At 35.9% G+C, this 27,802-nt stretch overlaps 1 protein-coding gene and 1 non-coding gene across 2 annotated transcripts; both read left to right on the forward strand.

The window, feature by feature from the left end:
- Window positions 1-2,916: 2,916 nt before the first annotated feature.
- On the forward strand, window positions 2,917-27,800 carry LOC112058565 (chromodomain-helicase-DNA-binding protein 8). The gene is made up of 16 exons (XM_024099471.2): window positions 2,917-3,182; window positions 5,726-5,935; window positions 6,019-6,311; window positions 6,414-6,535; window positions 6,825-6,926; window positions 7,888-13,723; window positions 15,182-15,356; window positions 16,185-16,272; window positions 16,726-17,021; window positions 17,102-17,191; window positions 17,476-17,673; window positions 18,162-18,435; window positions 20,030-20,361; window positions 21,801-21,947; window positions 22,464-23,322; window positions 23,541-27,800. Exons 2-16 carry the CDS (start codon window positions 5,799-5,801, stop codon window positions 25,863-25,865), a joined length of 11,274 nt encoding a protein of 3,757 aa, XP_023955239.2. The 5' UTR covers window positions 2,917-3,182; window positions 5,726-5,798; the 3' UTR covers window positions 25,866-27,800.
- Window positions 16,579-16,660, forward strand: LOC112058606 (small nucleolar RNA U6-53/MBII-28). Its single transcript, XR_002887779.2, has one exon. It is a non-coding gene; the product is annotated as a small nucleolar RNA U6-53/MBII-28 (small nucleolar RNA).
- Window positions 27,801-27,802: the final 2 nt, after the last annotated feature.

Genomic DNA, 27,802 nt, shown 5'->3' on the forward strand with positions numbered 1-27,802 from the left:
ATGACCTCAGAAGAATTAGATCGGGATCTGACTCGCTAGTCGTTACCCTTCTATCTAAATATAAGATCAACTTAGACCATTAATAACTGGACGCGGTTCGCACCCAAATTCACCAACAAAAAAGTCTGTCATTTTTTGAGGGGGACGAGGTAAACTCACACATCGAAAACATTTAACACCATTAAGTATTTTCCGTGTCCATACACTACACACAACTATAAATTTGACTCGCAATACACACATGCGTAATTTTTACACACACTAACAAACACATTGTGCACAGTAAAAATATATACAAGCAGTATACTCGGCCGTATTTTTGAAATAAATACTTACAGCGCGCGGTACGTAAACATGTGATAGGGCTGCCTGTCTCCAGCATTTTAATTACATTTGTCAACTTTGTATTTCCATTTAGTTTTGTGATTGTAAATATACTCTTTTTATGTAAACAAATAAAATATTTTGTAAATTGTAGTAAAATAGGAAGTGATCAATAATATGCGTGTTGTTTTTTGATTGGTAGATTTAAATAAGGCTGATACTAATCAATGACCTTGAAGGATAGGTCGTATTTATATGTTTATTTTGGTGATGCCATCTAGGTATTACCTCTACACTACGTGATCAAATATTAAAAACCGGTCAAGTGCGTGTCGGGCCACGCGCAGTGTAGGGTTCCGTAGATTATGTTAGCCCTTTAATCCCTTATGTTTTTCTCAATTTCAAAGCCTTTATTATTCCTTACATTAAACAAGCTTTTCAATTAATAAGAGTAACAGTTTTAATTTTTTTTTCTATGTTAGTAATTAAGTTACTCTCATTTATTTATTACTTCTTTTTTTTTAATTTTTAACAATATAAGTATAAAATACAAAACATTATTAAAAATTTATAAAAAAAAAAATCACCCTCCCGCTGCGGGACATTTGAGTGCCCAAGCAACCGGTGGTCAGGGCTCCAGAGTGAGGAACCTCCTCACAATACGCGCCGTCTCAAGAATCACTGCCTTCTGTATCAGACTCTTGATCCAACAGTTAAGCGAAAGCTTCTTAAGGTGTTGGTCGAAGCTTTTCGCTATAAGACCATTGACTGAAACAACTATCGGAACAATAATAGTTGACTCAACATTCCACATGGCGGTAATCTCGTGAGCAAGGTCCAAGTATTTTGATACTTTTTCCTTTTCGGCTTTAACCAGATTATCGTCATGTGGAACAGTAATATCAACAATTATTGCACGACGCACTGACCGATCGACTAGCACTATATCAGGTCTATTGGCTACAATATACCTGTCAGTGATAATCGTTCGGTCCCAGTAGAGCAATGCACTGCTATTTTCAAGAACTGACGCTGGGTCGTACCTATAGTAAGGCATCTCAAAATCGATAAGGCCATATTGAAGAGCAAGCTGTTGGTGGATTATCTTGGCTACTTGATTATGTCTGTGCAAGTATTCGCCGTTAGCAAGGTGAGAACACCCGGACACAATATGCCTGAGGGACTCCCCAGGGCGATGACACGCTCGACAGATGTCTAGAGTGCCATCTTTCATAATGTGTTTCCGGTAGTTTCTCGTCTTTATAACTTCGTCCATAATTGCACAGACAAAACCCTCGGTTTAGTATATTGTTAGTGTATCTGTTTTAAGTTTAGTATGTTAGTGAGTTAGTCTTATTTCTAATTAATAAAATCTATTTAACTAGTAAGTTGAAATTGAAATTGAGGTATAGCTCGCGGTTTCGACCTCTAGTATGAAGTCAAACTACTGCTTGCATATTTACTGTGACATTGCTTAGACTATCCACAGATTAAATACATAGAATATTCGATTACTGATCGATGTTTGGCTGTTTCGTCAAAAGAATCGATTATTTTTATAAATTGTTTTTATTAAAAATTTGATAAAATTAAGGTTTAAATACTTTCAAATGAAACGGTACTCCATCTTTTACTAAACTACAAGTTTTTGACCGTTTTTTATGCCATTTAACTACACAAACCGGCATTTTTTGGGAGCTCCTTACACGACGAAAACGATTACAACAATGAAACATCGATTCTGTAGCAACAGTTTTTATAAACGCATTAGATCATAGATTTTTGATCTTAGCCAGAGGGGTAACGGTTAGCGAACCACGTCCAGTTATTAATGGTCTAAGAAGATCAACGATCCACCGCGTTCATAAAATCTGTTTCTATAAAACTGACGTTTCATAATTTCATTGTTGTAATCGTTTTCATCGTCTAAAGAGCTTCCTAGTTCCTACAAATGCTGGTTTGTTCAGGTGAATGTTATAAAATAAAAAACAGTCAACAACATCTAGTTTCTTAAAGATGCAATAAAATTCAAAATTAATTTCTTTCAAGTAGGCTCATAGGCTGAGTTTATAATCACTTTTAAAATGTCAGTTGACTATTTGTAAAGCTACTAACTATACTTGTTTTAAAGATACGTTTCATTTGTATTTATATCAGTAATAGAAACGATATTAATTTCGGGTCTGATCAGGCGATGCTTCTGAGCTCGCCCAAACCTCCTGGTGACGCCGTAGTGGTCCCAGATGGAGCCATCGGCACTTACTCAACACGAAAAAAAAAAAGAAAAAATACCTAAAAAGAATAAAATAATAAATTCTTCATCTGAATACCAAAATATTGATGAAGTACTCGAACATTCTGTGCAACTAACGAAACTCTACGATACTGTCGTTTTTTGTTGCGGGCATACTGCAATAAAAAACGACGGACAATATTGTTTGTGAATTTGGATGCGATACTAGTCCATAGGTATTTAGTCCGAGTAAATGACAAACAAGATACAGCATAATCCCACGAAATAAAGAGCAACCGGATAGAGACTAACTTAGCAAACAGCAAACTCCGTGTGTGGTCCTAGCCTAAGCTTTCACAGGCACCCCGCAGGCGCTCTGCTCAAATTGCAATCAAAGGGAAACAAAATGGACGGAGTGTAGTGACTACGTTTAAATGATCTAAATATTGTCAGATTTTTGAAAATAATTCACTTTGAATCTCAAGAGTTATTAAAAATAAAATATTACCGTCATTATAATTCAATTAGCTAGTATTATATTGTATATTGTTTGTCTTTTAATATCGTTCAGTTCTTTGAAATATGGTATCCATTTTGTGATCAATCGTATTGTGTGGCGTTTACAGTAAGTATAATTTCTGAAATTAAAATATTATTCGTCCCTTCATGATTTTCATGTTAGTTTGTATTTATTAGCATTTAAATTCTTTGATGTATTATTACGTGTAATATTATGTCAGTTTCCTGTCTTCTAACCACAATAAGCACCGCTTTTGCTGCGACAGTTGTACTAGGACGGTAATTATTTAGGGATTCGTAAGTTTTAATAGACCGTATCATACTTACTATACCAGTGATTCTGTAATTTAGATTCTGTGTGTTATTAAATGGTCTCTTGAACTATTATTAGTCGGTCGTAACTTCAGAAAAGCTTAGCTTCATCTCGAAGGAACAGGAACTATTGTGCTATATAACTGAACGGGAGAAGCTGTTACGCTATATGTGCTTAGTAATCATAAGCGTATAGCTTTTCCCCTTGGTTGTGTAAGCTATCGCCTTCAGGAAGATACGTCACGAAGAATGAAGAACTTGGAATCTAAAAAAGTGTCATGTCTATGTTACAGTATCTGTACCTAAATGAATGTTAGGAATTTATAAATTTATCTATGTAAACAAGTCCTTGGACTAGTATTTGAAACAATACCATAAGATAATTTGATCACTGTTTAGGCTGTCATATTATGTATAACAAACAGGCAAAGGCCTACTTTCTCTTAAAATAATAGATCCTTCATGTTGTTTAAAGTTGGCTGGCCTAAGATAAACTTATTCAGATTGTTATCACATAATCAGTATGATGACCTAACTTGTCTTATTTAGGCACAAATGAATATTAAAAAAATTATCTCAATTTCACCTGTTTAGTTATAATAATTAATCTTGACAAAATGTTATTTTAAATAATTCTGTCTTTACTAATGTTTATCAACAAAGAAATTAAAAATGAGGATATAAATTGCTACATTCTTTTTACATTCATCATCATCAGGTCATTTTACAGTTTAAAATAATTATTTCAATTGACTTTTTCTTAATTTAATGACATAAAATTTGATAATTAATCAAATAAATATATTATAAATTAGCTTAGAACAATTATTTATATTTAAATCAATTCCTGTTAATTTGTCTTGCTGAAACTGAAACAGCCTGGGCCGATTATGCTGATTTTGGTTTAGAAGTGTTTGTAATCCATTGTGAATGAAGTGAAAAATGTTAAACTAACTGTGAGGTGCATATAGCATACCCAAATATAGCTTTGTCGAATTTTATAACTGGAATTATTATCTTACATTGCATCAGCACTTACCATCAGATGAGATTGTATTGTATTGTATTATAATATATACGGTCGAATTGAGAAACCTCCTTTTTTTTTAAGTTGGTTAAAAAGGGAATGAATACTCACCATTGTAGTATAAATTAACATTAGGAAAATGAGATAATAAGATAAAACAAATCAGTTCTAGTTATAAAAGTATTTATATTTCTATAAAAACCAAAAAAGTATTATGAACGCTCAAATCAACAATATTTTGAAATTTTGACTTTATGTTGAAACATTTTGGATTAGTAAATAAACTATGCCTGTAGAATTATGTTTTTTTTAAACAAATTACCTTAGGTAAGTTTTTCAAGGCAGTTTTGTTTCATATATATTGGGTTTTCAAGTTAGTTCACTCCTCTGCCAATGCAAATGTCACAACACTGACATTATTATCACTTTAAATCACTCCCGCTGGATCATGGATGAATTTGGCAAAATATGTATACCTTTACAAACCATCGGGTATCAGATACCCAACAATTTGTAAAACTATCACTCAAAGCACTCAAAAAATATGGAAAAATTGCTAGGAAGATAGTAAATCACAATTCATTTGTTATATGTCCAGCAGAAGCGACTTCATATGTGCAATGGTCAGAGTTACTAAATGTAAAGCAAAACTCAATGTGAAATGTGCTCTACCTTCATTTTTTATTTGTTTGTTGATGATTATTTCACATTGATTTTGGCTATATAAAAGCTTTGTTTAGATGTTAAACAGAGAGTTCAAGCTACCCAACAGTAAGCTTTGTAAGAATTTGTTTTTAATAATTCAAACAATATTTCTAATAAACTACATTTAGAATTCATAAGCTTCTAGAAGGTATCTGAACTGGGTTTCTGAAAGTATTTATTACAGTTACAATACATACTCTTTGACATAGTATCATAATGCTGTAAATAAAGCATATTTTAATTCAAATTGTAATGTATGTAAACTTTTAAAATAGTTCATACAATTACAATACAGTGTTTTTTGTTATGTAAACATATCAAGTTTCTTTCAGAGAAAGAGTAATACATGTAAAAGTGTGTTTCCACTTGTATACTTTTATGTACATCTTGCATTTTTGTATTAAAAACTTCCTTCATTCTGGTCTACACACTTTATTATGAAAGAAAAATGACAAGTATGGACACACTTGGTAAACTTTTAAGTTGCTATAAAAACAAGCAGGCACACACACACACTAATTCCTATTTTGTATAGTAATAGTCATATATATTTTTTTTTGTATTAGGTATATTAGATAGTTATTCTTCTTATTATAAATTTTCAGAATAAGATGGGTCATCTAATTTGTTCTCGGAACATACAATACAAACTTATTTTAATTCACTCTTAATTGAGTGATGGACTCATATAACTTATTTGGTGATGATGGAAGCGGTATGTTGGAAGGACTCACTGATCTCGGTGGAGCAGATACCTTCGCTGGTAGCTCTTCATCTGGAGTGACTGGTGATGCAAAAGACTCTACAGAAAATAGGTAATAATAATAATTAATTATTTTAATGTGATTTAGTACATTATTTACTTTATTTTATATATCACTTTTATTTTGTCCTTAAGTTATAGGCAGCCATATAATCCAAACAGTGTGGCACAGGAAGGAACTATTCAAAAACTGGCATCGTTTGGCAGTGGTGGTGCAGGTGGAATAAGTGGTAGTTCACAGAGTGTGCCAAATCCAGTTCCTGGTCCTCCAGGGCCAGACTACCATGACTATGGCAGCTACCCCCCGCGTCCACGCCTGCCTCAACCCTCTCACGCTCCTCTCCATCCATCACACCATGTCCACCCTTCACATTCATACCCAGGATATCACCCTGGTCCTGAGCCAATGTATACAATACCAGAACAAGGTAATTTACTGATTAACTATCATACCAAGTTTTACTTGATATAAAACATTTTTGAATATTATCAGATATACAATTTACATTTTTTACCCACTAATATTTTAGGAATTGGAGATATGGGTGTATGGTCAGGACCACCGGGAGCTAACAGATACTCGCCAATCACACCAGGATATAGACATTCATATGAACATCAGCAAAAGATTCACCAATATCCACCTCAGCAGGTAAGTTACTGTATAGAAGCCAAAAATTTATAACAATCATAATGTATTGAAAGCATTATTATCATTGTTTAAAAGAAACAGCCTAAACTTTCTGAAGTAATTTGTCGCTTACTTGTGGTCAGTGAAAATACTCATAAATTCAAAACTTGATGGATAATGGATATTCATATATAATTTTAGTAAGGGTACTTTGTAGTTCGGTAATTATGCCATATTGAAAAGAGTTTTTTTCTGTCAAGAGTAATATTATAATGTATGACTGTGTTGATATATTATTAATTTATTACAGTCTGCTGGTATTGGTGGTTTGCAGTCCCAAAATGGTGCTTACATGCCACGACAACCTCACTTTCCTCAACCAACTTCTCAACAATTGTATGGGCAACAGCAGGTAGGGCTTGTCATTGGTGTTTATATAAATAAAATATATCCTTATATAAAATGTATAATCCTATTTTACCATAATCTACTACTATTATATGGAATCATTTTAATCCCCAAAATCGTAAGAGTATACATTAGGTTTAGAACGCTAACATTGTCCTGTTCACCCAATGTGTATACAGTGACCTATAGTTAATTACATTCTCTTTCATTCAGTCTCGTCAACCCGCATTGTAGCAGCATGGTGGGTGTAAGCTCTTAGCTTCATATCCTCTCTCCTATAAGAAGGGAAGTTCAATAATGAGAAGGACATTAATAAACTCGACATTATTTATATCGACAATGGCAAAATGCATAACAATATTCACAAACTAGAGACAAAACAAAAAAAGCCTATTTTTTTTGTATGGCTGAAAAACAAGAATTTGGCTATGTATATGTTGAGCTAAATAGGTGAAAAATACATTAATTTATCTATTAACTCTCATACATAATGCCTTGCAATAAACAATGAAATAATTGAAAAACACCTTGTATTAATACAAAATATAATAATTGACCTCATTACATGACTACAATCATAGTGGCGGTGCGGGGCACCGCGGGCGACACACGTGGCCCCGCATCTCAAGTTCCGTTCAACCCTAAAATATAAAGGTTCGATTCATGTATGAAATATTTGTCTATAAATTAACGCTTGCGATCTGACTATGCACTGTTCCCATTCGTGAAACAGTTCCACTTTCGATACTAGCGCTCTATGCCTAATATTTACTCTTAAGCCCAAAATAAAAAAAAAATTAGTCATGGATTTTTTTAATTTGTTAAGCATCATTATTATCTGTTTAAGTATGAGCACTATTAATAATAAGTTTCTATAGACTTATTTACATTTTTATGTGGTAAATTTTTAAAATTAGCACATTTGTAATAACCTAAATCAATTGTGTAATCTTTTTTATTTTCAGAACTATCCCAATTATACTCAAATGCATCCTCCAGCTGCTACAAGAATTTCTCAGCACCCTGCATATCATCAACAAATGGATGTAAATCCTCACCAATATGGCTTATCACATAATCAGCAAAGTCATAGTGCAATACAGCAACACCAATCCCATCAAAGCATGCCAAGTCACACAGGCGGTATTGGACCTGGAATTCAAGGTCATCCAAATCCACATCTTCATCATGCAGGAGCTCCTCCTTTACATCATGTTCCTCGACAACCACCGGTTCCTCCTTCTTCAGTAGGACCATCACATGCTGTACCTTCTCAAATGCCTTATGGGTCTCCACATCATTCTGTCCCTATGACATACCAACCTCACCAGGTACAGCACCCTTTAGATGTAAATGTCACAAATCAATATGCTCCTGTGAAGCCTAGTGGAATCGAAACTGGCAGTCCTCAATATCGACCTCCTTTTCCTCAACTATCACCACAAATGTCCCCAAGGGCACAGGTGTCTCCCAGACAACAACCACAACTTTCACCGCGACCTATTATGTCGCCCGTTAAAGGACCCAGTGCTTCACCGCTCAATTCTCGCAATGTTGTTCAGTCACCAGCTACATCCGGACCTCCCCCTGTGTCTGGCTCATTTACATCTCAAAATACTCTTCAAGCTTTAGAACAAATGGTGTTGCCAACAAGCGGGGAATATCCATTTCAACGTAATCCCGCATCACCAGCAGTTGGCCATAATATTGTATCTTCTCCTACACAGTGGAGTCAAAATAAAATTTCAACTTCAATAAGCACTCTACAGATTGAAAGTGCTGAACAAGTTGCAAAATCGTTGGAGGTATCATCAGTACCCATACAAAAACAGGATCAAGTAAAAACAAGTCCGATTTCTATTACAAATGTTGAAAGTAAAATTGTAGATAAAAACCATGATAGTGATAGAGGTTCGGAAGATAATAATCCTTCAAGGTTTTTAATAAACACATCTAAAGAAAACATATTGACAAATCCTATTAATTCTGCTATAACAACAACTCCAACAAACTGTGTAACTGTCTCTGCTGCAAATATTGATCCAAAAGAAAGTGTAGCCCCAATTCATCAATCTAATGAAATGTATGAAAATTTAGACAAGTCTAAAGAAGAAATTAAAGTCGATACTGTACTGAATATTGAAAATAAATTGGAAAGTAAACAAAGTGAAAGTATGATAAGCCAAAATGGTGAGTCTCGAAGTCAAAATCCTCATCTTTCATCTTCAGTTGATATTGATACTTCGAGCGAACGAGTTTCAAATAGTACAACACAACAAACAACAACAACAGGTTCCATTAACTATACTCAAAGTATGAATGCAGGAAGCAATAAATATGATACCACATCATTAAATGTTTCAAGAAATCAAGGATATCAAAGTAGTTCCTTTCAAAATGTACCGAATATGATGTCACAAGGAATAACACCTACTGCAGCGTCAAATATTCCCCCTAGCATGCAAAACAGTCAAAATCTTAATGTTTCTGCAGCATTCCAAACTGGCCCACAGTTGACATCAACCACAATACCAAACATTCAAGGCAATATTCCGTCACCACATACAAATATTACTAATACCGTGTCGTCGAGTGTACCTGGTCACAATCCTCAAGGTAATATGAGTTGCATTCCTCCTGCTGTACCAAATATTTTAGGAAATATACAGCAGTCTATGCATAATAATTCAAATACTATGACTAGCGTACAAGGCAGTGTTCCTACAACTATACAGAGTATGCAAGTTGGAATGCCAATTAATACCCAAAATATTCACGGCGCCTTAGGTCCTAATATGCCTTCAAACCAACCTCCCGTAGTACCAAGTGTATCCCATAATATCAACCAAAATATGATTATTATGGGATCGAATAATATACCTCATCCAAGTTTGTATACCCACCATCAAGAAATTACATCACTACAACAGCAAATTCAAGAAATTTACTGTTTGCCGCCGTCAAATGAAAATAGAGAAAAAGTCAGATGTTTTCAAGACAGATTGTCTATGCTTCAACATCATGAAACTAATGATAAATGCAGTGGCGGTCCAAATTGTATATTGCAAAATCCAATTTATGGGTCAAAAATGGTTGAAAGTCCTCAAGTAACTAGTACAACTGGCCGTGGACGAGGAAAAGGCCCTGCTAAGCCTAGAAAACCACGTGCTAAAAAAGAAAAAATAACGACGATGCCACAATCTCTTGACTTACTACCAGTATCAGAAGATTGTGTAACTGCAGGTACAGGTCTACAAAGTCACTCTGAGATTGATGTTGAACCTACTGATGAAATTGCTAATTTAGATAGTAGTGCTTTATCGATTGACGATGTTCCAATGGAAAAAGTTCGAAAGCAAAGAGGACCACGCAAAGGTAAAGAACGAAAACCTCGTACGCCTAAAGAACCGAAAGTACAAAAAGACATAGAAGGTAAACCTGTAAAAGAAAGGAAAAAACGAGAACCTAAAGATCCAAACGCTCCAAAAAGAAAAAGGAATGTGAAGAAAGGTATTTCTGAGGTATTTGCTGATACAACGACGTGTAACGATCTTTTAGATTCCGATAATATAGACAACAGTATAAAGGATCACAGTTTTAACAAAAGTATAACGAGCATAGATGTTACCAAAATGAATCAAGAAGTCTCGTTAGATGAATCAAATGTTACAGATTTTGATGACATTCCTGTTTCTAAAATAGCTATTAAAGAATTATTGGAAGAGGCTGAAGCAAAAAAAGAACTGACTGATAAAGATGAAGACTACGATAATTTCAATCATAAGAAACGATCTAAAAAAAGAACTAGTGGGCCAAGTAGTTGTAAAAAGTTAGTAACTAAGAGAACATCCAGTGGAAAGCGGAAAAAAAGGGGAGGTTTAATACCCGATTCTGATGGAGAACCTGATGATTTGGTGTCAACGCCCCCTCCATCACCACCGCCAGAAGGTGACGACAGCTTAAAACGTCGTTCTGCGAGAAATACTCAACGTAAAAAATATACAGATGACGTACTACTTCGTTTATCTGATGATGAATTTTCATTAGCGGCCCCTAAACAAGAAAAAGAATTTGAAGACTTTAGCCATGAAACCAAAGACACACAAATAAAGCCTGAAGGTACACCTAAACCAAACTATATATACGTTAATATTACTGAGGAGGACTCAATGATAGTTCAACATGTATTAGCGTGTCGTATGGGAAAAAGAGAAATGAAAATAGACTTATATCTAAATGAAAAGACACAACACAACACTCACACAACAAAACCTAATGAAGAAGATGAACTTGAAATGCCAAAAGAAATTGACGAAAACTTAGAATCGCACAAAGAGAATGCAGAAACGTCCGAGTGTCAAACCACTGAAGGCAATGAAAATGTCAGTGTATCTAGTAAAATACCTAAAGATGAAGAAGATCAAAAGAGAGAAGGTAGTAAAACTGATTTAGAAAAGGAAAATACTACTTCTAAACCTGTTATGGTAGATGTGGAAGAATATTTCGTGAAGTACAGAAATTTTTCTTATTTGCACTGTGAATGGAAAACTGAAGAAGAACTTTATAAAGGTGATAAAAGAATATATTCGAAAATAAAACGCTTTAAACAAAAACAAGCCCAGCAGCTGAATATATTTGAACTTTTGGATGATGAACCTTTTAATCCAGATTATGTTGAAGTTGAAAGAATTTTAGATATGTCTGAAAATCAAGATCCTGCTAACAACACTGTGGTCAAACATTATTTGGTTAAATGGAAAAGCTTACAATATGAGGACAGTACGTGGGAGCTCGAGGAAGATATTGATGTGGATAAAATACGTCAGTATAAAATTTTTAGTGAGAAGCCACAAAAAGAGAAATGGAAGTTTAAGAAACGACCATCAGCTGATCAGTGGACCCAATTAAAAGAGTCCCCCTTGTATAAAGGCGGAAATACATTAAGGCCGTACCAGTTAGAAGGGTTAAATTGGTTACTATTTTCTTGGCATAATAATCGTAATTGTATTTTAGCAGATGAAATGGGCTTGGGAAAAACTATTCAAAGTTTAACCTTTGTTAATTCTGTTTGGGAATATGGTATAAGAGGTCCATTTCTAATTATTGCTCCATTGTCAACTATTCCTAATTGGCAGCGAGAATTTGAAGGTTGGACTGAAATGAATGTAATAGTCTACCATGGATCTCAACAAAGCAAAAGTATGATTCAAGAATATGAATTTTATTATAAAAATGAAAAAGGAGAGCCCATTAAAGAAATAACAAAGTTTAATGTTTTGATTACGACTTTTGAAATAATAGTGACAGATTTTCAAGAATTAAAATCTTTTAACTGGCGATTGTGTGTAATAGATGAAGCTCATAGGCTTAAAAATAGAAATTGTAAATTGTTGGAGGGTTTGAGACAATTACATTTAGAACATAGAGTTCTTCTATCTGGAACACCTTTACAAAATAATGTGAATGAATTATTTTCGTTGTTAAATTTCTTAGAACCATCGCAATTTTCGAGCAACGAAGCATTTTTAACAGAGTTTGGTCAACTAAAAACAGAGTCTGAGGTTTTAAAATTACAAGCTCTTCTTAAACCGATGATGTTAAGACGTTTAAAAGAAGACGTCGAAAAAACTCTTGCTCCAAAAGAAGAAACCATAATAGAAGTTGAATTAACAAATATACAGAAAAAATATTATAGAGCAATATTAGAGCGAAATTTTAGCTTCCTACAAAAGGGTACTACATCAGCAGCAAACATACCCAACCTTATGAACACAATGATGGAATTAAGAAAGTGTTGTATCCACCCATACCTTTTAAATGGCGCGGAAGATCAAATACAATTTGACTATAAACAGGCTAATGGAGAAGATAAGCAAGCTTATTATAAAGCTCTTATTCAATCATCTGGTAAAATGGTTTTGGTTGACAAGTTACTACCAAAACTTAAAGCTGGGGGACATAGAGTCCTAATATTCAGTCAAATGGTGAGATGTTTAGACATATTAGAAGATTATCTTGTATTTAAAAAATATCCTTATGAACGCATTGATGGACGAATAAGAGGAAATTTAAGACAAGAAGCTATTGATAGATTTTCAAAACCAGATTCCGATCGATTTGTGTTTTTACTATGCACTAAAGCAGGCGGTCTCGGAATAAACTTGACTGCTGCTGATACCGTTATAATATATGACAGCGATTGGAATCCGCAAAACGATTTACAAGCACAAGCCAGATGCCACCGAATTGGGCAACAAAAAATGGTTAAGATATATAGATTGATTTGTAGAAACTCTTATGAAAGAGAAATGTTTGATAAAGCATCCTTAAAGCTTGGTTTAGATAAAGCTATTTTGCAAAGCATGAATACTTCACAAGGAAAGGAAACCGGTTTAAAACAGCTTTCAAAAAAAGAAATTGAAGATCTTTTAAAAAAAGGCGCCTATGGTGCTGTGATGGATGAGGATAATGCTGGGGACAAATTTTGCGAGGAAGATATCGAAATGATTTTAGCTCGTCGCACACAAGTCATTCAAATGGAATCTGAAAAAGGATCTACATTTTCCAAAGCAAGTTTTGCTGCTACAGATCAAAGATCAGACATTGATATAAGAGATCCTGACTTTTGGAATAAATGGGCTAAAAAGGCAGAGATAGATACTACAGAAAAGAAAGAGGATGAAGATTTAATAGTGACAGAACCAAGAAAGAGAACAATTATCAAAAGATATGGTCATGATGATGGTCCAATGGAAATGTCTGACATGGAAGTCACGCCAGATTCTGATGAGGACGAAGAAGGTAAATAAACCCTTTTGATTGATTTTTATACAAATATAAAAAGAAAAAAATATAACATGAAATTGAGTTTTCAAAATTCCTCAGCTAAGTGGGTTATGTTCATCATCTATTATATGGATATATGGTCTCTAAAAACTTCGAAAGGTGGTGGCAAAACAAGATTTGCTAGTATTTATCTTGTCTTTAACATTTAAATATAATAGCGTCGTAAATACATAAGTATGTGTATATTTATTGTAAGCTTTAAAATATTTAAGTATTAAAAGTTTCACTACTGTGGAATTCGAACCCCTGCTTTACTGGCTATCGTAGCCAGACCGCTTTACCATTTTAACTGCTGTGCCAAAGCTTCGGTATGTTTTATACCAAAGTAAGCTACTGTAGACGTCCAATCTAAACATTAAACTTACCTACATCGTAACCATACTTCTCTATAATATTCTACATATTTTTAAAGTTACTGTTGTCGCTTTTAATATTGCCAAAATAAATTTTAAGCTCATAAATTGGCGCTTGTTTACATTGCAGAAATCAAGTCTTGTCTCTTTGGTATGACGTTTTTTTGATAATTCATTTATCAAACAGTCTTAATATTAACAACATATACTAGCACGAAACTTATGTTTCATATGACATGGCGTCCACGGTCGCTTAAAACTGATTTATTATCGTCTAACTCTTAGTAAGATTTATGCTCTGAAAACCAAAGTTCTGACTCATTAACGCACTGTCTATAATTAAAAATATTTATTTGAAGATTCTTTTATAATGTACATAAGAAAATTTTCTCATTAATGGCGCCTAACTAAAAACTAGAAATAGAGCAATATGAACAGTGTAGTAGTGATCAGAATAAATGAATAGATTTTTAGATGGCTAATTTTTTGACATATTTACAGTATCTTCTACATAACAAATACCTTCACTTTGTTTAGCTGTAACCATATATACAGGATGTCTCGTAATTAATGGATAAAACGCAAGTGGGAGATACACCACCTAGTTATATATAACTATTTTATTTAGTTTTGAAAAATTCCGTAGGGTGCCTAAGTTAAAAAATAGCTTCTTCTATGAAACGGGCACAACATTATTTATAAAATAAAATTATCATAATACATTGATAATTCAATCCGCAATATTTAACAAAATTTTACAGCAGGATTAAAAATAGAAAATCTAACCAATTTAGATAATTTGTTGGTGTATCTTCCATTTTATCCATTATTTACGGGACACCCTGTATATGACAAGCAGACCACGGGTGTAACCATTAACCATTTATTTTTTAATTCGAATAGTATTTTTGTAAGTTATAACCTACTAAACAACGCCCGAATACCCCGAAGTCTTACCTTTAAATTGCAAATGCTTATGCCTTTTTTAATGTGTCAAAATAAATACAAAAGATACATCGATGACGGAGGCCTATTTATATGTACTGTTTTATATTATCAGGTATCAGTTTGAGAAGTAAGAGAAAAAAGGATAAACTAGGTAGAAAAGGACGTAGATATGCCAGTGATGATTATGTGCCACGCCATGAAGGAGTTCCCATAGATGAGGAAGTTGTTTATGGATCTTGGACCAGGTCTGAGTGCTTCAAGATAGAACGTGGTCTCCTTACGTTCGGGTGAGAAATAATTAATAAAAAAAAAAATTATGCATTTACAAACACGCTTAGCCTGTCTATTTACTATCTTAAGCTCTACGGCTGTTATGCACCGGGAAAATGACACCTTTTTTAACCGACTTAAAAAAAAGGAGGAGGTTCTCAATACGACGCATATGTTTTGTTACCGCATAACTTCGTCATTTCTTAACCAATTTTAAAAATACTTCTGTAAAAAATGTTTGAAAGAATATACTTTCATAAATTGGTCCCATTTAATTTTCATGAAAATCGGTTTAGCTTGGCAGCGCCACAGTACCGGCAATTTAATTCTGAAAAGCCGTTTCTGAAAAAACCACGGGAAAGAACTGTCTTTGAATCGTAAAAGTTAATGATTTAATCGGCTTTAGTTAATGCATCACTGTGTTGGCACCGCCTTGAAAGTGATCAGAAGGTAGCATCAGAACATACAATGTTCATACGATGTTATTTTTCGCTTTTTAGTTTATTTTTGTGATTTTGAAGTTGGTTCAATTTTTTTGTTAAAAAGATTTTATTATTAAATCTAGGCGATACAATGAAACTTACATTCTCGGGACTGAGCTACCCATTACTCATACTTTTAGCTATTATAATTATTGCAATTAATTTTAGTCAACATAAACATTCATCCTTGCATGAGTTCCCAAGAACCTGTTAATAAAAATATGCAAGATCATTAGGGACACCATTATAATGATTTCTTATTTTTTTTTTGTTTGCATTGAATAGGCTTTGGAAAAACACAGCTATATTTTATCTCCATATACCCATGGGAACAGGACTAATAAACAATATTGATGTTTACAGATGGGCGCGTTGGGAAGAAATACTAGATAAAAATCAATTTAGAAAAGGTTGGACAATACCTGTAATTGAAGACTGTGCCCGTATTATCGTAAGTTTATTTCTTATTACTTCTTTGTATCATCATCATTAACAGTTAATGGACGTCCACTGCTGGACATAGGCCTCTTGCATGGACTTCCAAACAAAACAGTTATCATGCCGCCAACATCCAGCGGTTCCCTGCAACCTGCTTGATGTCCTCAGTCCACCTAGTGGGGGATCGAATTTGTGATGTAACTACTCTTAAAATAGAGACAGTTTCACGATACTTTAATTAGTGTAGTGAGTAGCAACATTTTATTGGTTTCTCTTGAATGATTTCAAGAACAGGCTTTTTTTGTTGCTGAAACATTCCATCATATGATGAATTGCCATGCTAATACTGAGAAAGTTAAAGACTTTTACTGAGTTGAATACTTCAAATATACCTGATGTTGCATTTACATATAAATTTTCACAATAAAATGATAATTAGGCAATTAAAAAAAATATATATTTACAGGTCTTGTACTGTCTACGTCATTATAAAGGTGATGAAAAAATTAGAAACTTCATTTGGGATCTTATAGAGCCCTGTGAAAATGGAGAAGTGACAATCTCAAGAAATCATAGTGGATTACACAATCCAGTGCCGCGAGGCAGAAATGCAAAAAAAAAGAATAGACTGAAAGATGTGCCAAGAGTGAATGATACTCAGAAATGGGAGGACTCAAACCATTGGAGTTCTACTGATAAATATGACTGTGAAGCTTACTTAGAAAGCAGCTACAAGAAACACCTATTCAGACATGCCAACAAGTTAGTGTTTAAAAATATGTATATGTATTGTAAAATATGTGTCGGTTGATATACTCATTTATAATATTTCTCGTTTTCAGAGTATTATTAAGAGTTCGAATGATGTATTACATAAAACATGAAGTTATTGGGGACTATGCTACACAAATCGAGAGTGGCTGCCATGCTAGGTAATATTTTAATAGAATTTTTTACACATACACTTTTATAGCTTATTTGTTATCCAAAAACATCCATTTCTTACAATACATCGAGAGACAATACATCAAGTAGATTTAAAGTTAAAAAATTAAGGTTAAACAATGGAATAAACAAGCCCTAATCTGCCCCCCACTACATTTTAGGTGAAGGGTAGATTAGACAGGAGATTGTGGGGCCGGCGTCCCCTTTATAATTGTTTTATTTAAAACAAAAGACATTCAGATACAGGGTAGCTTTCATTTGTTGTGTGCAGCACTATGGGCATGCGAGTGCCGCGCGGGGTCGACAGCGCGCCGCCGCGGCTGTGGTGGGACGCGGAGTGCGACGTGTCGCTGCTGGTGGGCACCTACAAGCACGGCTACGAGAACTACTTGGCCATGCGCTCCGACCCGCAACTGTGCTTCGTCGACAAGCTCGGCCCGCCCGACGACGCCGAGTGTACGGACATCAAGTGAGTACTCTCACACTCACTGTAGTAAGATTAACATGGGGGGCCAATTGAGCTAGTGCTACCGCAAATGTTACAAATATACATTTTAAGAGTTTGTTTGTTGTTAGTCTTCGTGGCAGTTGATTTTGCTGCATTACAGAAAATCGTGTCCCTTAATTGATAAAACGCAATTAATGCAATAAAATGCAAAAAACGCAAAAAAAATACACCACGTAATTATCTAAAACTAATTTGAATAATTTTGAAAACATCAGACCGGGCTATTTTTTTTCTCGGAGGTTTAAAATTTTTCTATCTTGAATCAGTTTATTCAATCGGTTTCAATTCATCATCAATAATGGATTTGAATGTCTATATGCCTCTAAATAGTTTTGCAAATGGTTTGTGATGTTACTTTAGTTCACAGACAGTAACGCGTTTGTCCTGAATCCTTACAGTTATATCCAAAACAAAATCCTCATCACAATTTTTTTTTTTTATAAAAATAGGAGTGAAGAGAGAAAAATTCGAGGCAGTGTGGCCGGTGACGAAGAGTGCACGGACGACGTGTCAAGCGGAGCTGGCGCCGCCTCGCCCGCGGCATCGCCCGCCGCCTCACGCGCCGCCTCGCCCGCCGCGTCGTCCGCCTCGCGCGCCGACGACGACGCGCCCACGCACCTGTGGCCCTCCATGCAGGACCTCAACACGCGCCTGCGCCGCCTGATCACGGCCTACCAGCGCAACTACAAGCGCGAGGAACTAAAGCTGCAGCAAAGAGCGAAGGTTAATAATAATCATTTTGTTATTTGATAGCGTTTTTATTCTTTACAAGTTAGCCCTTGACTACAATCTACAATGATTCAATGTTAGATGGAAGCAGGATAACTTGTTAGAAGGAAGATGAAAATCCAATCCCTTTCGGTTTTTACACGACATCGTACTGGAACGCTAAAACGCTTGGTGGTACGTACGTGTCTCAAACGGAGGATTAATAAATAATGCCACGGAGGCCATCAAAACTTTACTGATAAAGTTCAGAGTCTGATATCTCTTGGACAAGTGTCGATTTTACATTAATTGCAATAAAAGAATGAGTGAATTTAATTTAAGAGAACAGTATACAATAAATAAAATAAAATGAGCCTTTATTAGTGCTGGTTATTTACATTTATATGTATATTTATATAGATAGTTTCTAATTAGTTAGCAGCTTGTCCGTCGACATAGGGGTACATAGGGGGGACATAGGGGAGGCCCCTATCAATCTCCATTTTTCTCTGTACCTTGTCATTCTCATCTATTCGGGACCGGCAACCTTCTTAATATTATCCTCCCAACATTTTACTTGCCTTCCTTTACTCCTCTTGCCGTCCCTAGGATACCATTCTAATATGATTTTTGTCCATTTCTCGCCCTTTTCACGTAACGTATGTCCTGTCCAATTGCCATTTTAGTGTTTTGTATACTTTTTCCATGTTATTAAATTTAGTGGCCTTCTTAATTTTTGTCAATCTTACTCTGCCTTTTCTCCTAACTCCAGTTGCACTTCTTTGTTTTCTATTTTGGCATACATTTATTTTATTTATTAATTTTTCTGTTAATGTCCAAGTTTGTCCAAACATGGCGAAATGCATGTGTTGTATATTTTCCTTTTCTCTTTATCTATACTTATAATAAATCTGTAGAGAGGTCAATTCTGTACATGAAATATATTTCCAAAATAACTATCAGGGGTCACCCCCTGATAGTTATTTTGGAAATATATTAGTGATCGATACTGATGCCAAAAATGCAATCAGTAAAATTTTTGTCTGTCTGTCTGTCTGTCTGTATGTTCTTTATAGAAACAAAAACTAATGGACGGAATTTAACGAAACTTGGTACAATTATTCTACATACTCCTGGGCAGGTTATAGTATACTTTTCATTATGCTACGATCAATAGAAGCAGAGCAGCGAAGAGAAATGTTGAGAAAACGGGAGAAGTTACTCAATTTTTTAAGCTTCCGTCGCGTGTACAGCCTTAATGGTTAAAGCTTAAAGAAATCATGTATGACGGAAATGTTCTCCATAAAATTATCTATAAAAACACAACAGCATATATTTGTCTATCTTTTATGGTTGACTCACAATAACACATGTAACTCCCGATAGCTTAGCAGTTCGGAGCTTAGGGTAGGGGTAGGGCAGGGGTAGGGTAGTGGTAGGGTAGGGGTAGGGTTGGGATAGGGTAGGGTAGGATAGGGGTAGTTGAAAGTTTACACCGACATTCACGCGGACGAAGTCGCGGGCGTCCGCTAGTTGATAATATATATAACGATTAATACAGTTTATAATAATTTAAACCTGTTTAACTTCTACCTGTTTTATTGTATAGATGGAACGTCGTGAAAGAATGGACCAGCTTGCTCGTGATGAAATCTCGCAATGGCGTTGGACCCGCGCTGACGAGGAAGCCTTCCGACGCACGGTCGCTTCCTACGGAGTAGAGTTCGATCCCGCCACCAAGAGCTTGCGCTGGAGTCGCTTTAGATCGCTGGCTCGGCTGGACTCTAAGAGCGACGACGCATTGACGGATTATCTCAAGGCGTTCATGGCTATGTGTAAGCGACAGTGCGGCCTCTCGGTCGGTGAGGCGGAACTGCCGACGCGAGCAGACTTGAAAGCGGAACCCATTGGCGAAGAACGGGCCATAGCTACACTGGAGAGGTGAGCTGTCTTTCATTTTTTATCATAAATATCTTTAGACACTTCAAAGCTAGTGTTTGTCAGCACTTTTTCTTCTCTTTTATGAATCTTTTGTCAGATTGGAAATATTTTAAATAGTTTTTGAGAAAGAAGTAAAAAATCAAATCCCTTGTTTATTTTTAGTTAAATGTTTAAAACTTTTGCAATTTTTACGAGTGGCCCTTGATTTTTTTCAAAAACTATCTACATGTGATTCAGAATCAAATGACACATCAACCATAGTTTTAGAAGGAGGAAAAGTTTTGACCTAAATCGCACTTTTTCACAAGTAAAACCCTACCACAACACAAACTCTTTATAATATTAGTATAGATTGTTACTATTTGAACACTTCAGGGCCAGTAGTGATATTTTGTAACAATATTTTTATAACTCCTAAGTGCGAGTTTCAAATTCAGAGTTTCAAATCTTTCTCATTCTATAATATGGTGTTACACAGAGAGATAGCGGTTAAAAAACATAAAAATATTATAAAATGTAGAAACAGTTAAAAATAGCACTGCATATTTCTCTCCATCGGAGAAGGGATTCAGAACCTATATCCACCAATGTAATTTGGTGAAGTAACAGTATAGTAGGTGTATTGTTTGACTTTATAACAATCACCAGCAGATGCCAATGATAATGACCACAGATATAACTAGATAAGAGGTAACTAGATTTATAAAGTGCCAATTCTTTGTATTAACTCCATTCGATTCCAGTGTACACGCGGGCGTGGCCTAAACAAACAAACAAAAACCATATATAGTGTAATAATACTTATTACACTGATAAACTCTTCACGTAATTGGCTGTTTAATATTTAGTGAAAAAAGAAATATGTTATCCTTACTTTACCCTTCCTATAGAGTTGAATATTATTTGTTCCTTTTGTCACAGAATAAAATGCAATGTCAGTAAACAAAACACGACTGCTAGTACATGCGTGGATACGCTTGCGAAGTTTCGCACACCCGGGAGTAAGCGGGCCACGCCCCCTTACTACTTCTATTACTAAAAGCATTAGCGCTGTCTGTTCTGTTTTAATGACCGAGACTGACAGCACTTCGAGGCACTCCATGTCACGCCACAAATTTTTAGCTACTTCTGCTATTAAAATAAATTTTCGGAAGGAAGAAACACTCAATCTACACTAATATTATATAGAAAAAAGATTTGTATTTTTGTACTGATTTGAAAAATTCTTTACCAATATAAGGCTATATTATTTTTATCCCTATATTCCCGCAAGAAATGGGAACTACGCTGGTAAACTGCGAGGCTCTGCTAGTATACTATAACCTAAATCCAGGAGAACCTAATTATCTGAAGCGTAGGCTGAACACTGGTCTGAGAAGTTTTTTCACACAGTGCGTGTTAACGATGTCAATGAGTGTGACGTGAGCTTGTATCGACAGGATCGACTTGTTGCGCGTCCTGCGCGAGGAGGTGGCGCCGCACGCCGCGCTGGAGGCGCGCCTGGCGCTGTGCGAGCGCTCGCTGGACGCGCCGCCGTGGTGGCAGCCGGCGCGACACGACAAGCTGCTGGTGCTCGGCGTGTGCAAGTGAGTATAAGCAATACCTTCACTCGATACTGCGCGAGGAGGTGGCTGGAGGTGGTGGTGGTTAATCAATAATTAAAATTATTATTCAAATGTTTGAACTAATAATAATCAATATGTTTTAGTGCTTCTGTTTGTTAGAATTTTTGCTTGTATATTTATTCTTTTTCTAGTCCATTTTCGTAGGTTGTGTAAATCAGTTTATTTTATACAAATTGTATAATACAATGTATGGTATCCATTTTTAAATATATGATGGTTAGTTATAAATTAATAATTGTTGGCTCTAGATATTGAATAAAACAAAACAAACAAGCTATGTACAACATAGCTTGTTTGTTATAGTTTTTTTTAATTTAGAAACAACAGTAAAATATGCTATTTATAACATGATTTAGTCAAAAATGTAAAACATATCTACATTGTATAACTCTTTTGTTTGAAGGGGGTTTTTTGCATAAATTAGTGTAGTAATTAATTAATGCATTAAACTAAATACTCCTCTAAAATTTTTTGCAGACATGGATTGGGTGATACATACAATAAATTATTCTGCGATCCTAAACTACCTTTTGCCGATTGTGCTAGAAAATGGAACGCAAAGTTCAAGAGTGGGATACAAAGTGATTTGCAGAAAACTGAGGATGAGGACGATAAGAATGCTTCAGAGACAACTGCAGAGCCCAGAATGTCATTACGCCGTAGTAAGCGTACTTCGAATGTCCAAGATCGGGACGCCGAAGACGATACAGATGCACTCTCCGAATTGGAAACATTAGCCAAATTGGGAAGAATAGATGAAACGTTGACGCCAGAGCATTGGTTTTCAGAAAGAGCTCTAGAGACTAGGCTCCATCATATCGCTCACGCAGTTCAGAACTGCGAATGGCCTTCAGTGTCAACAGCGGCGAGCTCATCGAAGGCGAGCGATGGAGCAAGCACACAAATAGAAACAATGGACGATCGTAAACAAAGTCAAAAACGGCACATCGCGATCGACGTGGAGACGGAACGCGCTAAGTTACATGCATTGCTTTCATCGCCTCAGGCTGCACATTCGTCGTCTCGAGAGTCGCACAGGACTGTTGTGGACCGCGATGATGCGTCCAGCGACTCTGGCTCGCGCCGCTCGACGCCCGCGCCGCCGCCTGCGCACCAGCGAGTGGCGCCGTCGCCTGCGCCAGCGGCGACACCCGCTGCTGCGCCCGCGCCCTCGCCGGCCGTGTCCGCGCCCGTTGATCTCTCTGCACCTCTCGACTTGAGCGAAGCGCAAGACTTCTCCATGGGTCGCCGCACTCCGCAGGCGGACGTGCAGACAGCTCCAGTTCGTAGTCGGCTGGACGATTCTATCACGCGAATGATGAAACGGAAAAATGTGGTATGTGTTGTTTCTGTCTCAATCATCGAACTCATAAAAAACTCGCATTTCAAATTAATCAATATAACCAAACTTTGAAATTTTTTTGGATTTAATATGGATGGAAAAAACTTAATAGATTTAATAGCAAAAAATAGTTCATATGTTATATATCTTATAATCTAATCATACACATACATACATACAAATGTTTTAACAATGTTATAATTATTTTACAGCCGGCGCCAGAACAGATAACCTCCAAAGAAAAGAAAAGGAAAAAACTAGATGAAATTGTCCTAGGATTATCTGCCGCTAAGGGACAAAGTCCGACCTCTACGGTTTCGTATGATCCGCCTCGGAATAAAAATTCCTCTGTACTACCTGAAGTGACGGTCACTCCAGCGGCTCCACCCAGTAGCAGTGCAGCTACTCCGACACAAAAACCATTTTCTGTGACTGTTACAAATGTACCATCACCACATGCCTCATCAAAAGAATTATCATCCTTCTTACAACAATCCCTTGAACAAAACAACAAACCACAAAAACCACCATCATCAACTACACCCAAACCTTACTCTCACGAAGCTAAAGTAAACAAATGGTTAGCTGAACAAGCCAATGTAGATACACGAAGACGTGGGTTAGCACCGCGACTCGCGCCTGATGAACATGTGCCTGTTGTCCACCGTGTAACAGGAAAACGGCTCATGGGCCATAAAGCACCACAGTTAAAACATTTAGCGCACTGGATTGCAGAAAATCCAATGTACGACATTGACTCGAAATGGACAGAAGGTATAAAAGAACACGTGAAGTTGCCTCAAGATGTGCGCAATCCGAGACATTCCCCAATGCAGCCAACAACTTCTGTACCTGAACGCAAAAAGGGTAGACCACCAACCCTTGATTCGACATCAACAAATGTATTGTCCTCAAATACACATTTAAATCAAAACATTTCTGGCTTAAATCCTGCACTTCTTGCAAGTTTATCGAGTTTGAGCTTTGACCCAAAATCTTTAGCTGCAACATTATCTAATTTAACTGGATTTGACCCTAAGCTACTTTCAAGTCTGAGTAGTTTTGATCCTAAAAATAATCCATTATTAAACTCTTTCAACAGTATGCCAAATTTGCTCGGAAATATGACAGGTGGTAATATATTTGCAAACTTGGCCGGTTTGGGGCTGCCTGGGTTTCCTTCACTTGATATGAATACTTTAAGTTCAACAAGTACTTCAAGTGATAATAAGTCAAAAACGAGGAAGCCAACTGAAACTTCAAGTGCGTCTACTTCAAAATCGTCAAACTCACAATTTCCATTCGTATTTCCAAATCCAAATATGCTATATCCCCAACTTGGTCTGAGTGGTTTATCGCCGTTTGGAGTTCATTCGGGGATGTCATCAGCTTATGATGCATTAGGATTATTAAGTGGTAATTTAGCAGCAAGTTCCAGTTCAACGACTTTACATAATTCAAGTCATAGTTCCCGAGGCAACTCGAAAACTACAGCTGCTAGATCTTCTACCGTAACAACTACTTCTTCTGCATCTCGACAGCAAAAAGGTTCTGATCGAGCTCAGTCAAGTCACTTATCACAAATCCTTTTGCCGCCAGATCCTTATTTATTAGAATCGTTATCTAAACAGACTCTTAATTATGACGCCGCTTTGAAAGCAGAAAAGAGATCTCGCGATGTTGATAGTCAAGAAGCAGCTGCGACCGATTTGTCTAAAGTTGATAAAAAGAAACTTTCTTTTGATCCTTTGCGATCCCAGATGCCACCAGAGTTTGCTGCTGTGCAAGAAAAACTTTTAAAGGGTGATAAAAAAGATATAGATATTAGTAAAATGCTATTGGAACAAATGGCTTCAGGGGCATTAAGTGCTAGTCTCGTTAGCTCCACTGAAGCAAAAAAATCGAAAGATTTAGAAAAAGATTATGAAAAACTAGGGAAACCACCTGAATATTTGTCACGCATCACCTCTGAGGATGCAGGTTCAAGCATATCTATTGCTCATAAAAGAACTTTGGATGATATAAGCAACGAGCCAGAAAATTTGGCTATTCAATCGATTCCAAAAAAACTCAAGGATAACTCATCTGAACTAATAAGAAACATAGACAAACGATCAGACACTACAAATACTAGTGAAATGGATCTAGAAGATTTAATTGCGCCATCTACTGTTATAAAAACTGGCATGAAAGCTAGTGATTTCGAAATGAATCGGACTAATGAAACGGCAACATCTTTAATTATTTCAAATACTGACAGAGATGATAAAGTACATCAAAGAATTTCAAGTCCCCGCGAAAAAGAAATAAATAATGATAGTGATAATTTGAAAAAAGGCGATTGTTCTATCAACATAGAAAACGAAATTAGGGAGGACAACACTGATGAAGTAATAGGCGATATATCTTCAAGTGAAGGTGGTCGTAAAGGAATTCGAAAGAAAGGACGAAAGTCATCAGAAGAATCTTCGTTAGGGCCACGACGGGAATTAAGATCAAGTGCTGGTCGACAATCAACAGAGTCGATAAATCACTAATATGGTTTATGTATGTATAAGTATCGTGTATACTTTAATCAATATGTTTACATAAAATGTCTAACTGTTTTAGGTAATAAATTGTTTCATCGTTGTTCAATGTAAAAAATATCAAGGAAAAAACTACTTTTAAACACAATCATAATTTTTTACAAAGGAACCGCTTCCATAAAAAAAAGTAACACTTATCAGCATTTTATTTCTACTGTGATTTACAGTGTGAGGATATTTTGATAAATTAGACTTTTGACCGAGTGCTCATTCTGAAGGGGAACCGCACGCACAAGTATGCGGTGCACGAAACTATGAAACACCGTCATTCAGGAAGTACACTTAGAGCGGAGCACACGATGCGTTGTCGCCGAAGAGGTGTCGCTGCGTCGTCTTAAGCTTTGGTCTCTTGATCACGCTGCACGTCGCAGCGACCGTGACGGTACAAAATACCACTCTGGACGTTTGTCATACGATTATGTGTCCGACGGCGCATGCCCCACACCGCAGCAGTGTGCAGCACGATCAAGAGACCATTTTACATAGAAATATCTGTGGCATGTCACTTGATGCTCTCCGGCGCCGCACCGGACTAGCAACCACCGAGACGAGGTGGGTAGAGGTAATTGCATTGCGACACCGCTCAGTTGTCTATGCGTCACAACATTACTTTATTAACAGACTGTCCTACGCTGCTACGGCGTCGCTGCGACATAGCAACGTTGCGGCGCCGCACCGCTGTGTGCCCGCTGATACGGTGAAATCTGCGACGCGGCGCCGCAACGCATCGTTTGCCCCCTCTCATTGCCATTCAATGATTCAATGTTATATTATAAACTCTTTAAAATGATAGACTAAGTGCTATAAATGTTTTAATTGTGTATTTATTCTAATTAATTTTTGCGATTATGTGGATAGAATAATAATCCAAAGTACAGTCTATTTTATTCCCATAAATAAATGTCTAAATTAAATTTTCGTAAATGTATTCTTCGATCCTGAAAAAGATGTTAAGTACATGACAGTTTCCTGGGGCTGCCATAGAAATCTACTAGTAAATACTCTCGTATTGATGTCTTAAATTTGAAAATAGTTTTGGTACGTCAGCATTATGATATCGATAGTTCAATTTATCATGTGAATATGTGATGTACAAAAATGCGCACTAATTTTGAGCCGAGTCTTGACTTTTTTTTTTAATCTTTTGTAACTAAATGTAAAAATAGCCAGTGACGTTTGAACAACTTAAGTGTAGTGACATTATAAAATATCATGTATTTTATTATATCTACAAGACTGCTAAAATCGTTATTACTTTTTTTTTTTACCTATTCTTTGGTACTAAATGGTCTTTTTTTAGTTGATACTGCGAGCTTGTTGTAGACCTACTAAGTATCTTTGACAGTGCACCACTTTTAGGTGCGAAAAAAATTAACCGCGTTTCACTAACAATAGAGATAAATAAATATGTATCATTGCGCAGTGTTTTATATGCTAACCTTTAATTATATAATAATTATGTTTTTCATCTATACGTAATTATTGTATTAATAAAAAATGATTTTTTTTTCTATCAAAATATAATGAGTGTAAACTCTTGTAAGATCTCGGGAATGTCCGCATGTTAGCGGCGAACTATTATAATATTATGTAGTAAGAAATTTAACTCAAGCATTCTGTTATATAAGTTTATAATTAAGACGGTTTTAATTAATTGAATCAACGTAGATAAATATAGAAGTTAGTATGTATCTACACAAATTTGATTAACTGATTATTATTATTATTATATACACTTATACTATTTTCAATAAGTCAATCGCTGAATGTGATAGAATTATTTATTACATGTATTTTTATTAATTTGCATAGTTGTATTGAAGATGATTGTATGTAGATAGTAGTAAGATGACACATCGTAAAAATAAATTCTAAAAATTTGTATT

This window comes from Bicyclus anynana, chromosome 3 (assembly GCF_947172395.1).
Source record: "Bicyclus anynana chromosome 3, ilBicAnyn1.1, whole genome shotgun sequence".
NCBI lineage: Eukaryota > Metazoa > Arthropoda > Insecta > Lepidoptera > Nymphalidae > Bicyclus > Bicyclus anynana.

What these genes read in the sequence shown, in the direction of transcription:
- LOC112058565 (XM_024099471.2), top strand. Translation starts at nt 5,799, where the DNA reads ATGGACTCATATAACTTATTTGGTGATGATGGAAGCGGTATGTTGGAA. An exon ending in GTATACAATACCAGAACAAG is followed by an intron (nt 6,312 to 6,413) that starts GTAATTTACTGA and finishes CTAATATTTTAG; the next exon opens with GAATTGGAGATATGGGTGTA. An exon ending in ACCAATATCCACCTCAGCAG is followed by an intron (nt 6,536 to 6,824) that starts GTAAGTTACTGT and finishes AATTTATTACAG; the next exon opens with TCTGCTGGTATTGGTGGTTT.